Genomic DNA, 13,674 nt, shown 5'->3' on the forward strand with positions numbered 1-13,674 from the left:
GTATTTAAATTCATAAAGTGGTTGTTTATCCCAATTTGATTCACTCCTTACAGTGACTCTACTAATACCCTTTGAGCCATAGATAGCATTTCAATCTAATTCTGCTGCCTCTTTCTCTCCTATATCAGTTCCAACCATGGGCAGCTCTTGGCCCATGCTGAAATTTTCTATACAAATCAGTTGAACAATAAGCATTTATGAAGGGCAAATTCTATGCTAAGTACTACATGCTATGCCCATGGGATTAAAATATAAAAGAGAAACAGTCCCTGTTCTCAAGAATCTTACATTCTACTGGGAGTGGGGGAGGGGAGGGGAAATACCATATGTTCATAGATAAGTAAATACAGAAGACTATATATATATATATATACAAAGTATATATACAAAATGAATACAAAGTGACTGGGGGTGGGGTGGGCCTAACACCTGGGTGAATTAGGAAAGCCTTCTTGAAAGAGATGGCACTTGAGTTGAACCTTGAAAGTACATTGGGGGGGGGGGGGCAGCTAGATGGCGCAGTGGTTAAAGCACCGGCCCTGGATTCAGGAGTACCTGAGTTCAAATCCGGCCTCAGACACTTAACACTTACTAGCTGTGTGACCCTGGGCAAGTCACTTAACCCCCATTGCCCCGCAAAAAAAAAAAAAAAAAAAAAAAAAAAAAAAAAAAAGAAAGTACATTGGGGTTCCAAGAAGTGGAGGTGAGAAGGGGTTCATTTGAGGCATGGGAGGCTGTCTTTGCAAAGGCATAGAAATGGTACCTGGAGTGAGTGACAGTTATGGAGAGTGGTGCAGATATGCCAGTATGGCTAGAATTTAGAGATTGTGAGGGGGAGTTGTGTATGGACAGCCTAGGGAGGCAGGCTGAAGCCAGATTGGAAAAAGGCTTTAAAAACCAAATAAAGGAGTTTATAGTTTATCCTGGAGGCAATGGAGTAATTGAAGTTCTTTGAGCAGGAATGACATGGTCAGATCTGTTTAGTATTTGATTTTTTCCCCAATTACATGTGAAAACAACTCTTAACATCCATTTTAAAAACTTTGAGTTCCAAATTCCTCCCCGCTCCCCCCCCTTGAGAAGGCAAGCAATCCGATATAGGTTATACATGTGTAGTGATGCAAAACATTTTTTTCTTTATTTAATATTTTATTTTGACATGGTCAGATCTGTGATTTAGGAACATCAATTTGGCCGCTATATGGAGGATGTTGGAACACTGAGAAATTAGATGCAGGAAGACCAATTAGTAGACTATCAAAAGACTCACAGGAAAATCGATCCAGAATAGACCTCAGAGGTATCTAATCCGGTGAAGGAAACTAAGGCCCAAGAAAGCTAAATGACTCTTAAGAGTAATAAATATCAGGTCTAGGAATTAAACCCAAGTCCTCTGACTCTGGAGACAATGTTTTTTCTATAGTTCTATGTAGATATGAGGTGATGAGGGCCTGGATTAAGGTGGTTGTGATGTGCAGAAGGAAACAGATGCAAGAGATATTGCCAGGGGCAGCTAGGTGGTGCAATGGATAAAGCACTGGCCTTGGATTCAGGAGGACCTGAGTTCAAGTCCAGTCTCAGACACTTGACATTTAACTAGCCATGTGACCCTAGGCAAGTCACTTAACCCTCATTGCCCTGACAAGAGAGAGAGAGAGAGATTACTGGAGAATTGACAAGACATGGCATTTGACTGACTATGAGATAGGGGAAGGTTGAAGGTGAGTGAAGAGTTAAGGATGAATTTGAGGTTGCAAACCTGGTTGACTGGAAGGATATTAATGCTCTCAATAGAAATAAGAGAAGTTAGGAGAAGAGGTGAGTTTGAGGCAGGTATTATTTTTTGTTTGTTTTTTTGTTTTTTGGGGTTTTTTTGCAGGGCAATGGGGGTTAAGTGATTTGCCAAGGGTCACACAGCTAGTAAGTGTCAAGTGTCTGAGGACGGATTTGAACTCAGGTACTCCTGAATCCAGGGCCGGTGCTTTATCCACTGCGCCACCTAGCCGCCCCCTATTATTTTTTATAATAAACATTTTTGTTTAAAATTTTGAGTTCCAAATCCCTGCCTCCTCTTCCCCTGTCCTGAGATGGTAAGCAATCAGATATAGTTTATACACTGAAATTATGTAAAACATTTCCATATTAGTCATTTTGCTTAAGAAGACTCGAATAAAAGAAAAAAAGAAAGTGGAAAATCACATGTCTGTATTAATCAATATCAGTTCTTTCTCTGGAGGTGGATAGTATGCTTCATCATTAGTCCTTTGGGATCATTGTGAATCATGGTATTGCTGAGAATAGCTATGTCATTCAGAGTGCTTCATTGAACAATATTGCTGTTACTGTATACAAAGTTCTCCTCTTTCTGATCACTTCACTATACATCAGTTCATGTAAGTCTTTCCAGGTTTTTCTGAAATCATCCTGCTTGTATTTCTTATAGCACAATAATATCCCATTACAATCATATACTATAGCTTGTTTAGCTATTCCCCAATTGATGGGTGTCCCTTTGATTTCCAAAGAGCTACTATAAATATTTTTGTACAAATAGATCCTTTTCAAACAAAAAACAAACAAAAAACCCCAAATAGATCCTTTTCTCTTTTTTGGATGTCTTTGGGATATAAACCTAGTAGTGGTATTGCTGGATGAAAGGGTATGCACAGTTTTATAGCCCTTTGGGCATAATTCCAAATTGTTCTCCAGAATGGTTTGATCAATTCACAACTCCACTATCAGTGGATTAGTGCCCCAGTTTTGCCACATCCCCTCCAACATCCAACATATTCCTTGTCATATTAGATACTTGGTGTGAGTGGGTACCTCAGAGTTGTTTTAATTTGCATTTCTCTGTTCAGTAGTGATGTAGAGCATTTTTTCATATGACTATAGATAGCTTTGATTTCTTTGAAAACAGGTAGGTATTTTTAACATTTTATGGCCCCTTTTTACAGTCTATGGATCCTTTTTAGAATAATGCTTTTACATGCATAAAATAAAATATATGGAATTTAAAAGTCTGTAAGTTATATTGCAATGTAGTTATAAAAATATTTTCAAACCTATGATCTTCGGACCCCAGGTTAAGAATTTGTGGTTTGGAAGGATATATGAGTTCAATTTTTAACATGTTGAGTTGAAGATGTCCAGCAGACAATCAGACATTTAAGACAAAAGCTCAGGAAAGAAATCATGTCTTACAATGCCACTACTAGGTCAATATCCCATAAAAAAGGGAAGAGGAGACACATGTAGAAAAATATTTATAGCTGCTTTTTGGTGGTGGCAAAGAATTGGAAATTGAGGGGATGCCCATCAATCGGGGAATGGCTAAACAATTTGTGATATATGAAATGTGTGCTATATATATATATATATACATATATATATATGTGCTATAAGAAATGATAATGTGAGGGGCAGCTAGGTGGAACAGTGGATAGAGCACTGGCCCTCAATTCAGGAGGACCTGAGTTCAAATACGGCCTCAGACCCTTGACATTTACTAGCTGTGTGACCCTGGGCAAGTCACTTAACCCCAATTGCCTCACTAGAAAAAAAAATGATAATGTGGCATTTTAAATTATATGTTGTCGGGGCAGCTAGGTGGTGCAGTAGATAGAGCACTGGCCTTGGAGTCAGGAGTACCTGAGTTCAAATCTGACCTCAGACACTTAACACTTTCTAGCTGTGTGACCCTGGGCAAGTCACTTAACCCCAATTGCCTCACTAAAAAAACTAAAATAATTAAATTATATGTTGTCACCCTATTTCTGTCCCAAGTTTTAGGGAAACTTAGGTAGAGTTCCTAATATAGTGCTACTTATAAATCAGAGGCTTTAGCACCAGTTTGGGGCATTAAACATTTACAAAAGCATATTAAATATTAGTAAAGAGAGAACATGTGGCTCAGAAAGTTCAGAAGGGCCTGTCTAGGAGACAGGAGAGCTTGAGCTCAGTATGGATGCCTCCTCCTCCAAGTTCCCAGCCGAGAGTGAGTCCCGAGCATACCCACTTCCTTCCGGTCAGTAGAGGCAGCCCTTCCACACTGCTCAAAGCTAATTGGCTAGCATCATTCAAATCTATTGGTTTACTGGACTTGAGGGTGGTCCATGAGCAGAATGTACTGAGGTCAGAGTTCAGAGGACAGACCCTCTGAGGGGCAAGGCTTTCAGGTAGGTGTGGTTTTAAGTGAGTTAATCAGCAAGGTCAATCTACATTTCCTTTGAAATTCTCCTGACTCTGGGCTGGCCCCAAGAAAGGTCAGGCAAGGCTCTCTGGGTTAGGCCCTTGAGCAAGGGCCTCTGGGAGTCCTAAAACCCCATTATTTTCTTACAATAAGTAGATGGATTTCAGAAAAACCCAGAAAAACTTACATGAATTGATTCTGAGTGAAATGAGCAGAATGAAGAGAACATTGTGCATAGTATCAACAACATTGTGTGATGATCAACTGTTATACACTTAACTTTTCTCAGTAATACAATGATCCAAGACAATGCCAAAAGACTTACGGTGGGAAATGCTCTCCAAATTCAGCAAAAAAAACTATGGAGTCTGAATGCAGATTGGAGCATATTATTATTAGTTTTATTGTTGCTTTTTTGTGATTATTCTTGTTTATTCTTTCTTGAGTTTTTTTTTCTCCTTTTGTTCTGATTCTTCTCTCACAATATGACTAATGTGGAAATATGTTTAACAGAATTGTAATGTATAACCTATATCAGATTGCTTGCTGGCTTTGGGAGGGAGGAGTAAGGGAGGGAGGGAGAAAAATTTGGAATTCAAAATCTTACAAAAGTGAATGTTGAAAACTATCTTTACATTTAATTGGGGAAAAAATACTATTAAAGGGGCAGGGGAGAAATAATGTCTTAGAAACCACAAGTTTGTATTACCACAGATGTGTAACATAAATTCAATGTTAAGTATTTCTTATTAAGCCTGTTTTCTTGCTCCCCAGCTTTCCCAGTGATTGAAAATGGTCAAGTGGAATGTCCCCAGGGGTACAAGAGACTGAATCACTCTCACTGTCAAGGTAAGGATTGAATAGAGTTCCCAGGCTGGAGTATAGAAAGAGAAAGACTACTGAGAGCTGATGGTGTAGATACACTGACCTCATTTCCACATTGATATATTATGATGCACTCTCTAGTGACTAGAAGATTTCAGGTGTTGCTCTCCAAACCACAGTTTTTTAGGGGCAGATGGAACCCTTGTCATAGGTTGGGGGGGAAGTAGTTCAGAGGAATGCAGGAGGTACCACTCAGGAATGGAAGAATGAATCTGTCTTATGGCTGAAGTTGTAATATTTAGGGAAAAAGACAGGGTTTGGAAGCACAATTAGACAAGGTATCTGCTGAATGACTTTTCCCAAGGATCTGACAAGTATAACCTTAGTCAACCAGGTTTAGTCATTCCCTGTCTGTCCACAGACTTGGGCTTTCCAGAACTAGATTTTCTTCTTCCCAATGAAGACCAAAAAAAATCAGTAATAAGCTTTCTTCTTTGATTGCCAAGGAACCAAATATTTTTGCTTAGGTCACTCTTTCCATCATCCCTTAGTCTATAATTGGTGGGACAAATACTGGGACCTTCCCCTATCCTTTTGGATGGGTCAGCTCCTCTAATTAAAAGCCAGTTCTTAGGGGGCAGCTAGGTGGCTCAGTGGATAGAGCACCGGCCCTAGATTCAGGAGTACCTGAGTTAAAATCCAGCCTCAGATACTTAACACTTACTAGCTGTATGACCTTGGGCAAGTCACTTAACCCCAATTGCCTCCCTAAAAAAATAATAACAATAATAATAATTAGGGGCAGCTCGGTGGTGCAACGGGTAGAGCACCCGCCCTGGAATCAGGAGGACCTGAGTTCAAATCCAGCCTCAGACACTTAACACTTACTAGCTGTGTGACCCTGGGCAAGTCACTTAACCCCAATTGCCTCACTAAAAAAAAAAAAAGCCAGTTCTTGCCCTCCCTTAATTCCTATCCCTTTACAGACTCTGCAAATTAGCCTGGTCCAAGAAAAAATAGAGATAGACATCTAGGAATAGATGAGGGCCAAAGTGGGAATAAAATAATGACCTGATCAGATCTAGAAAATAGTATCATTCCAAGAGACCAAAGAACTTGAGAGATTGGATGGGGTGGTGGGAGGTATGCTGATGGTTCAAATTTGAATGGCTAAATTTGAAGAATATATAGTTGGGGGGTGGGGGGCAGCTACGTGGCACAGTGGATAAAGCACCAGCCCTGGATTCAGGAGGATCTGAGTTCAAATCCGGCCTCAGACACCTGACACTTACTAGCTGTGTGACCCTGGGCAAGTCACTTAACCCTCATTGCCCCGCAAAACAAACACACAAACAAAAAGAATATATAGTAGGATCTGTGTATAGGGGGAATGGGGATAGGGAATTCTATTAGTTGCTTTCTTATAGAAAAGTAATTGACTATGTTTTGCATGACTTCACATGTAAACTTGATATCATTTTGTTTGCCTTCTTAATGGGTAGGGGAGAGAGGGAGAGAATTTGGAACTCAACATTTTAAAAAATGAATATTAAAAAAATTTAACTGTAATTGGGAAATAATGAATTAAAAAAAAAAAGATAATCAGGAGAAAAGAAAAAAGAGGGATATGTAACCTGGGTAGGATAATCATTTCAAAGAAGCCCTAGATGGAAGGCATAATTGCCAAGAATCAGCATCACAATCTCAGCTTTGAAGGGGACATCAGAGGGGCCTAAGCACAATCTACACTTCTTCATTCAGTAGTCATCCAGCCTACGCTCAGTGTCCTCTAATGAGGGTAACTCATCTCCCCCTTTCAGAGACAGCCTACATTTTTAGGGCATTTTCCCTCCCAAGCCTGAATTTGCCTCTTTGTAACTTCTGCCTGTTATTCCTAGCTTTTCTTTCTTGTGCCAGGGAGAGCAAATCTAAACCCTCCTTCCACAGGACAGTATACTTGAAGGTAGCTATCACGTCCCCTCAGTCTTCTCTTTCCCAGTACCTTCAACTCATTCTCACATGGCATAATATCAATGACATCTAAGATTCAGGTGGCCTTCCTCTGGACACTCTCCAGCCTTTCAAAGACCTTCCTATACCTATAGCTATACCTATGGTATCCAGAGATAAACATAATAGTCTAGATATGATCTGACCAGGGCAGCAGGATGTTATTGTTCAGTTGTTTATGACTCTTCATGACCGCCTTTAGGGTTTTCTCAGCAAAGATATGAGAGTAGTTTGCCATTTCCTTCTCCAACTCATTTTACAGATGAGGAAACTGAGGCCAACAGGGTTAAGTGACTTGCCCAGGATCACACAGCCAGGATCACAGTCTGAGGTCGTATTTGAATTCCAGTCCTTCTGACTCTAGACCTGGTGCTCTATCTACCACGCCACCTAACTGTCCCAAACAATATATATATTTTTTTGGTTTTTGGTTTTTTTGGTGAGGCAATGGGGGTTAAGTGACTTTCCCAGGGTCACACAGCTAGTAAGTGTCAAGTGTCTGAGGCGGGATTTGAACTCAGGTTCTCCTGAATCCAGGGCCAGTGCTTTATCCACTGTGCCACCTAACTGCCCTCCAAACAATATTCTAAATGTGATCTGACCAGGGCAGCATAGTATAGTTGAACTATCATGCCCCTGGTTCTGGGCAGTATACCTCTCTTAATATAACTCAGTAGGGTATTGTTCATGTGCTTGTATATATGCATACGTACATTTATACACTCCCACCCCCACACAAAAAGAAGAGCTCTGTGAAACTTAAGAAGGTATATATAGATGTCAGCTTTTATATATATATATTTATTTATTTATATATTTCTCTATAAGCTTTTATATATTTCTCTATAAGTTATATCGCTGAAATGCTGATTGTGAGATGTTAAAAGAATGAAACCAAGGAATGGAGAAAAGGTAGCAAAATAGAGACCTTGTCCTACGTGTGACTAGATCTGTTGCAGACTGCTAAGGCTCTAAGGATTTGACTTGGTTTTCCCCTAGGGAATGCAAAGCCAGCTATGACAGGGAGCTATCTCCGGGGTCCTGTGTTTTCTTGATGGCCAAGAAAGGCCAATGTGGTGGGACCCGGGGAGGGGTGGTAACTAAATGCCCAGTTGCTGTGCAGGCAGAGTTGATGCTCCTCGAGAATGGGATGGCTGAGCCAGTCGAACCACTGAGCATGCAATGCTTTCATGGTTACTAAGCTCCAAGGCAGGCTGGAGACTTTGGCACTGTGGGTTCTCCGCTTGGCTCCGTCTCTGCCTCCCTGCAGGGTTGGCACTCTTACCTTGGCCTTGGTGCCCTGGAGAAAGATTTCTTGGGTACATGTAGGATCTGGATCACTAACCCCTGGGGCTTTGTCTGAGACCCCAGATCTGCCGCTGTGCGGGAAAGTAAACAGTCCCCACTTGGTAGTGCCTGGCAAAGGCACCAGGACTGATGGAAACCAGGTCCCTATTCAGCATGAAGCATTTGAGACCCCCTCTGCTGGCTGTGGAGCTGGGAAATGGAGTCTGAGAGAGAGAGAAATGCCAAGAAGCTGCTTTACATTAGAAGCTAACTTGGGTTCTTTTCCAGAGCCAAGGCAGCAATACCAAGTGTTGACTGGTCCTGACCTCATGGCCGTACACTGAAGTATAGGGTGGATATTTCTGGCTCTTCTCCTGGAGAGATTGTTGCCTTACTTCCTATGGGGTGGCAGTAAGGGGTAAGCCCATGGCATTAGCAGTAGACTCCCATGAAATTTTGAGTCCCACATATTGGCATCATAGCCATGATCAGTCTTGATTTGAGCAGGAAGGTGGGGTGGTAGGTGGTATGTCTCAAGAGAGATAAGGTAGAGCATCTTTATTTTTAAAAAAAAGTTTAAGAGGAACCGAAGAGCCGCCAACAATAAAGGCAACCCAATAAAATACAAAGTACACAGCAAAAGATGACATAGAACCTTTAGCATTCAACCAAGTAGAATCAAGAAAATGAACAGAAAACAAAGGAAACAAATGTGCTCTGCCTCTTTTCATTTCCATATGAGGTTCTGCTAACTCTAATTTGTTGTTTTTTAAATATAGAGTTGGAGCCAACGTGTGCAGACATGAATCTAGTTCTGCTCATCTCAATTTGCATTGTTTAATAGGATTATAGATTGAGAGCTAGAAGCAGTCTCAGGGATCATCAACACCCTTATTTTTAGTTGAAGAAACTGAAGCTCCCTAGCTAGATAGCTGCTCCCTAGATAGATATCTTCATCTTGAACCTCCCCATTATCAAACATAGTAGCTTTATTCTAGGATTACTTTGTTCCCATTAGTTTCTCTCCTCATGCCCTTTCCCTTTCTCCTCTCTGTTTCTCTCCTATTGTTAGTGTAGTGATTAAAGGAAATGACTTCTCCTTAAAATGTGAGGAGTTGGGGCAGCTAGGTGGTGCAGTGGATAGAGCACCGGCCCTGGATTCAGGAGGACCTGAGTTCAAATCTGGTCTCAGACACTTTACACTTACTAGCTGTGTGACCCTGGGCAAGTCACTTAAGCCCAATTGCCTCACTAAAAAAAAAAATGTGAGGAGTTGATGGAGGAGAAAGCTTCTTGCAAGGAGAGGATTAATATCAGACAAATCCAAATAGTTCTACAGGAGATCAAATATGTGAGTGCCACAGCTGTCAGTCAACAGGCATTTATTAAGCACCTACAGTGATTAATACAGGCACAGCTAGGTAGCACAGTGGATAATGTGTTGGACACTTACTAGCTGTGTTACCTCGGGCAAGTCACTTAACTCTGTTTGCCTCAGTTTCCTCATCTATAAAATGAGCTAGAGAAGGCAATGACAAACCACTCCAGTATTTTTGCCAAGAAAACCCCAAATGGGATCATGAAGAGTTAGACACAACTGAAAAATGACTGAACAACACGTACTAACACTGTGCTAAGTACTGGGGATACCTCCCCGCCAAAAAAGGCAAAGATCGGTCCCTGCTCTCAAGGAGTTCACAGTCTAAGAAGTAGGGAAACAACCATGTATAAACAGGATACATACAGAACAAATTGGGAGTAGTCTCAGAGGGAAGGCATTAAGAGTAAGAAAAATTGGGAAAGCCTTTTTTTTTTATAGAAGGTAAGAATTTAGCTGAGTAGGGGCAGCTAGGTGACACAGTAGATAGAGCACTGGCCCTGGATTCAGGAGGACCTGATTCAAATCTGACCTCAGACACTTAACACTTACTAGCTGTGTGACCCTGGGCAAGTCACTTAACCCTCATTGCCTCAAAAAAAATTTTTTTTAAAAAGAATTTAGCTGAGACTTAAAGGAAATTAGGAAGGAAGTAAAGATGAGGAGAGTGAGTTCCAGTCATGGGAGACAGTGAAAATGATTAGAGTTGGGAGATGGAGTTGTTGTTTGTCCTTTGTTCTCAAAGAGGACCATGACATCAGGGTGATGTCATGACTTGCACTGAATTGAATTTAAGTGAGGGAAGGCTGTGCAAGGTTGCCAACCTCACTCTCTCCTCTAGAGCCATCTGGGTCCAGTGGCAAGATATATATCAGGATGACTGGAGATGACCCCAGATGTTTTCAAGTAATTGGGGTTAAGTGACTTGCCCAGGGTCACACAGCTAGTAAGTGTCTGAAGTGAAATTTGAACTCAGGTCCTCAACTCCAGGGCCAGCGCTCTATCTACTGCACTACCTAGATGCCCTTAGGAGATGGGAGTAGGAACAATAGGAACAATAAGGAGACCAGTGTCACTGGATCACAAGGTATGTGGAGAAAAACAAGATATAAGGAGCCTGCAAAGGTAGGAAGAAGCAAGGTATGAAGGGTATATAAAATAAAGGATAATAATAGAAAAATAAAATAATGGAGTTGGAAGGGACATTAGTAGCCATCTAGTTATTTCCCAGAATGTTGTAACTAAAGATGAATGGAAGAGGGGGCAGCTAGATGGCGCAGTGGTTAAAGCACCGGCCCTGGATTCAGGAGTACCTGAGTTCAAATCTGGCCTCAGACACTTGACACTTACTAGCTGTGTGACTCTGGGCAAGTCACTTAACCCTCATTGCCTGCAAAAACAAACCAAAAAAAAAAAAAAACCAAACCAAAGATGAATGGAAGAAAGTCAGCAAGAGGAGAGGGAGACAGAGAGAAAGAAAGACAGAAACGGAGAGAAAAAGAAGAGAGAGCTTGGAAGATTGCAAACCACAGGCTACTGGCTAGGGAGAGTCATAAGGGAGGGGTAGTAGTGGCAGAGGTGGCTATTGGACCCCACCCTCAAACTTCCTGAGCTAAGATCCATGAGAATTGTAACAACTTGAATGGTCAGTACAGATGAGCAGAAGCAATGGATGTAGGAGTGATGCTCCCACAGGAAGCAAGAAGCAAGGAGGACCAAGAGGTGACAACAATTCAGTCTTCCCCAAAGATGTTCCACTTCTACCCACATTGCAGAGATTTTTCTTATTGCTATTGGCAATATGTTCCTGACTACTGTACTTGAGTCCAATTCCGTTTAAATTCTTATCTGTTTTGTAATAAATGTTTCTGCTTTCATTGGTTGTTTTGGCTGCTAACTAATGAACTAACTAGAATAACCCAGAAGCAAGAAAAATTTAAATGTTTCCAGAGAGTAGATTCCTAGGTGGGGGCTCAAGCCATGATGCTATTTTCAGTATGTCTTCAAGATTGAATCTAATCTGTCCTCAGCTGACACATGGGTTACATTAGCAAGTAGTTTATCTTGATATGAGAAGTGTGAATTGTCTTAAGTACTTTTGAAGGGCCTGAAATACTTAGCTGTTGTTGGAAGATTTCCTTGAAGTGGATATTTCTTTCTGCAAACTTTTTAAATTGGTGGATTCTCAAATGTCTATTGCTTGCAGCTTCAAAACAAATACTGTTTTATTGGAAAGATAATGAAGAATTTTATGCCTTTTGATTTTGTATGTGCTGTCTTACAGGGTTTTTTTTATTTGTCCTTTGTCCTTATTGAGAAGTCCAATGTTATGAATGTTTGGTAAGCAATTTCTGTATTGTCAGCTTTAAGTTTTTCTTTAACATTGTAATTTTGGGGCAGCTAGGTCGCACAGTCGATAAAGCACCAGCCCTGGATTCAGGAGGACTTGAGTTCAAATCCGGCCTCAGACACTTGACACTCACTAGCTGTGTGACCCTGGGCAAGTCACTTAACCCTCATTGCCCCGCTTAAAACAACAACAACATTATAATTTTGGAGTTCAACTGTAATATGTCCAACAGTGTTGAATCTAGCATCCATCTTTGTCAGAGTCCTTGTGGCTTTTTTCCCCCTTTGTATATCATAGCTTGTTTTGGCTAGTTCTAGGAAGTTTTAGTGGATGTCCTAGAATTTAGCATTTAGATTCTTTATTTTTTTCTGCATTTTCTGGAATGTCAGTATTCCTAAGCTTGCCGCACTGTGATCTATCTTTGAGGTCTACAACTTGATCCTGTATTTTTCCCAATTCTTTGAATAATTCAGCTACTTTCTAAACTGATATCTATCCCAATTGCTCTGTGTTGGCCATCGTAATAAGTATTATCTTTTCCACATTGGCTATTTTCTTTCTGCATTATTTCCTCCCCCTATTATTTTTGTTGTTTCAGTTGTGTCTGAGTCTTCATGATTCCATTTGGGGTTTTCTTGGCAAAGAGACTGGAATGATTTGCCGTTTCCTTCTCCAGATCATTTTTACAGATGAGGGAACTGAGGAAACAGGGTTAAGTGAACTGCCCAGGGTCACACAGCTAATAAGTATCTGAGACCATATTTTTTTTAGCATCTTTTAATCATAACCTCAGTTCCTCTCATTTTTTTTAACTTTCTTCCACCTCTTCCTTTACTTTAATTAATCAATAAATAATAATTTTTGGGAAAGGATAATGAGTTCAGTTTTTGACATGTTATGTTGACTATGCCAATGGGAATCCAATTGGAAATGTCCAATAAGCTATTTATGATGTGGAACTGGAATTCCAGAGACATACATAGTTTGGATAGATAAACAGATTTGTGAGTCACCTGCATAGAGATGATAACATATACAGAGGATAGAAAGAAAAGAGAAAAAGGATCTAGGAGAGAATCTTAAAGTACACCCATAGTTAATGGATGCAACGTGGATAATGATTCGGTGAAGGAGACTGAGAAGGAATGATCACAAAGAAGGAGGAAAACCAAGAGAGAGGAGAGAGCATCTTGGAGGAGTAGGTGTCAACAGTATCAAATATTGCAGGGAAGTCAAAAAGGATGAGGACTACGGGCAGCTAGGTGGTACAATGGATAGAGCACCAGCCCTGGATTCAGGAGGACTGAGTTCAAATCCGGCCTCAGATACCTGAAACTTACTAGCTGTGTGACCCTGGGAAAGTCACTTAACCCTCATTGCCCCGAAAAAAACAAATGAAAAGGATGAAGACTGAGAATAAGCCATTAGATTTGGCCACGAAAGGCTCATTGGTGACTTTGGAGAAAGCCTGATCGTAGAGGGCTTTGTGATTTCCTTACTAGTGTTGATCTTACTCATTTTCTTTGAATGATCCATTTGACCATGTAAGAATGCTTCTTGTTCTGTTTGTCCTTGTTGCCCCTGGGACGTTAGATAATTCAGTTGCTCCATAGTATTTTTGTTTGCTTTGCT

At 40.8% G+C, this 13,674-nt stretch overlaps 1 protein-coding gene across 1 annotated transcript in view; it reads left to right on the top strand.

Moving 5' to 3' along the window:
* LTBP2 (latent transforming growth factor beta binding protein 2) overlaps positions 1-13,674 on the top strand; it is a 191,923-nt gene that overhangs the window by 122,810 nt on the left and 55,439 nt on the right. Inside the window, exon 9 of the mRNA XM_043989179.1 lies at positions 4,967-5,041. Within this exon, the coding sequence (XP_043845114.1) occupies positions 4,967-5,041 (75 nt within the window). The remainder of the gene's footprint in view (positions 1-4,966; positions 5,042-13,674) is intronic.

Source organism: Dromiciops gliroides, chromosome 2 (genome assembly GCF_019393635.1).
Source record: "Dromiciops gliroides isolate mDroGli1 chromosome 2, mDroGli1.pri, whole genome shotgun sequence".
NCBI lineage: Eukaryota > Metazoa > Chordata > Mammalia > Microbiotheria > Microbiotheriidae > Dromiciops > Dromiciops gliroides.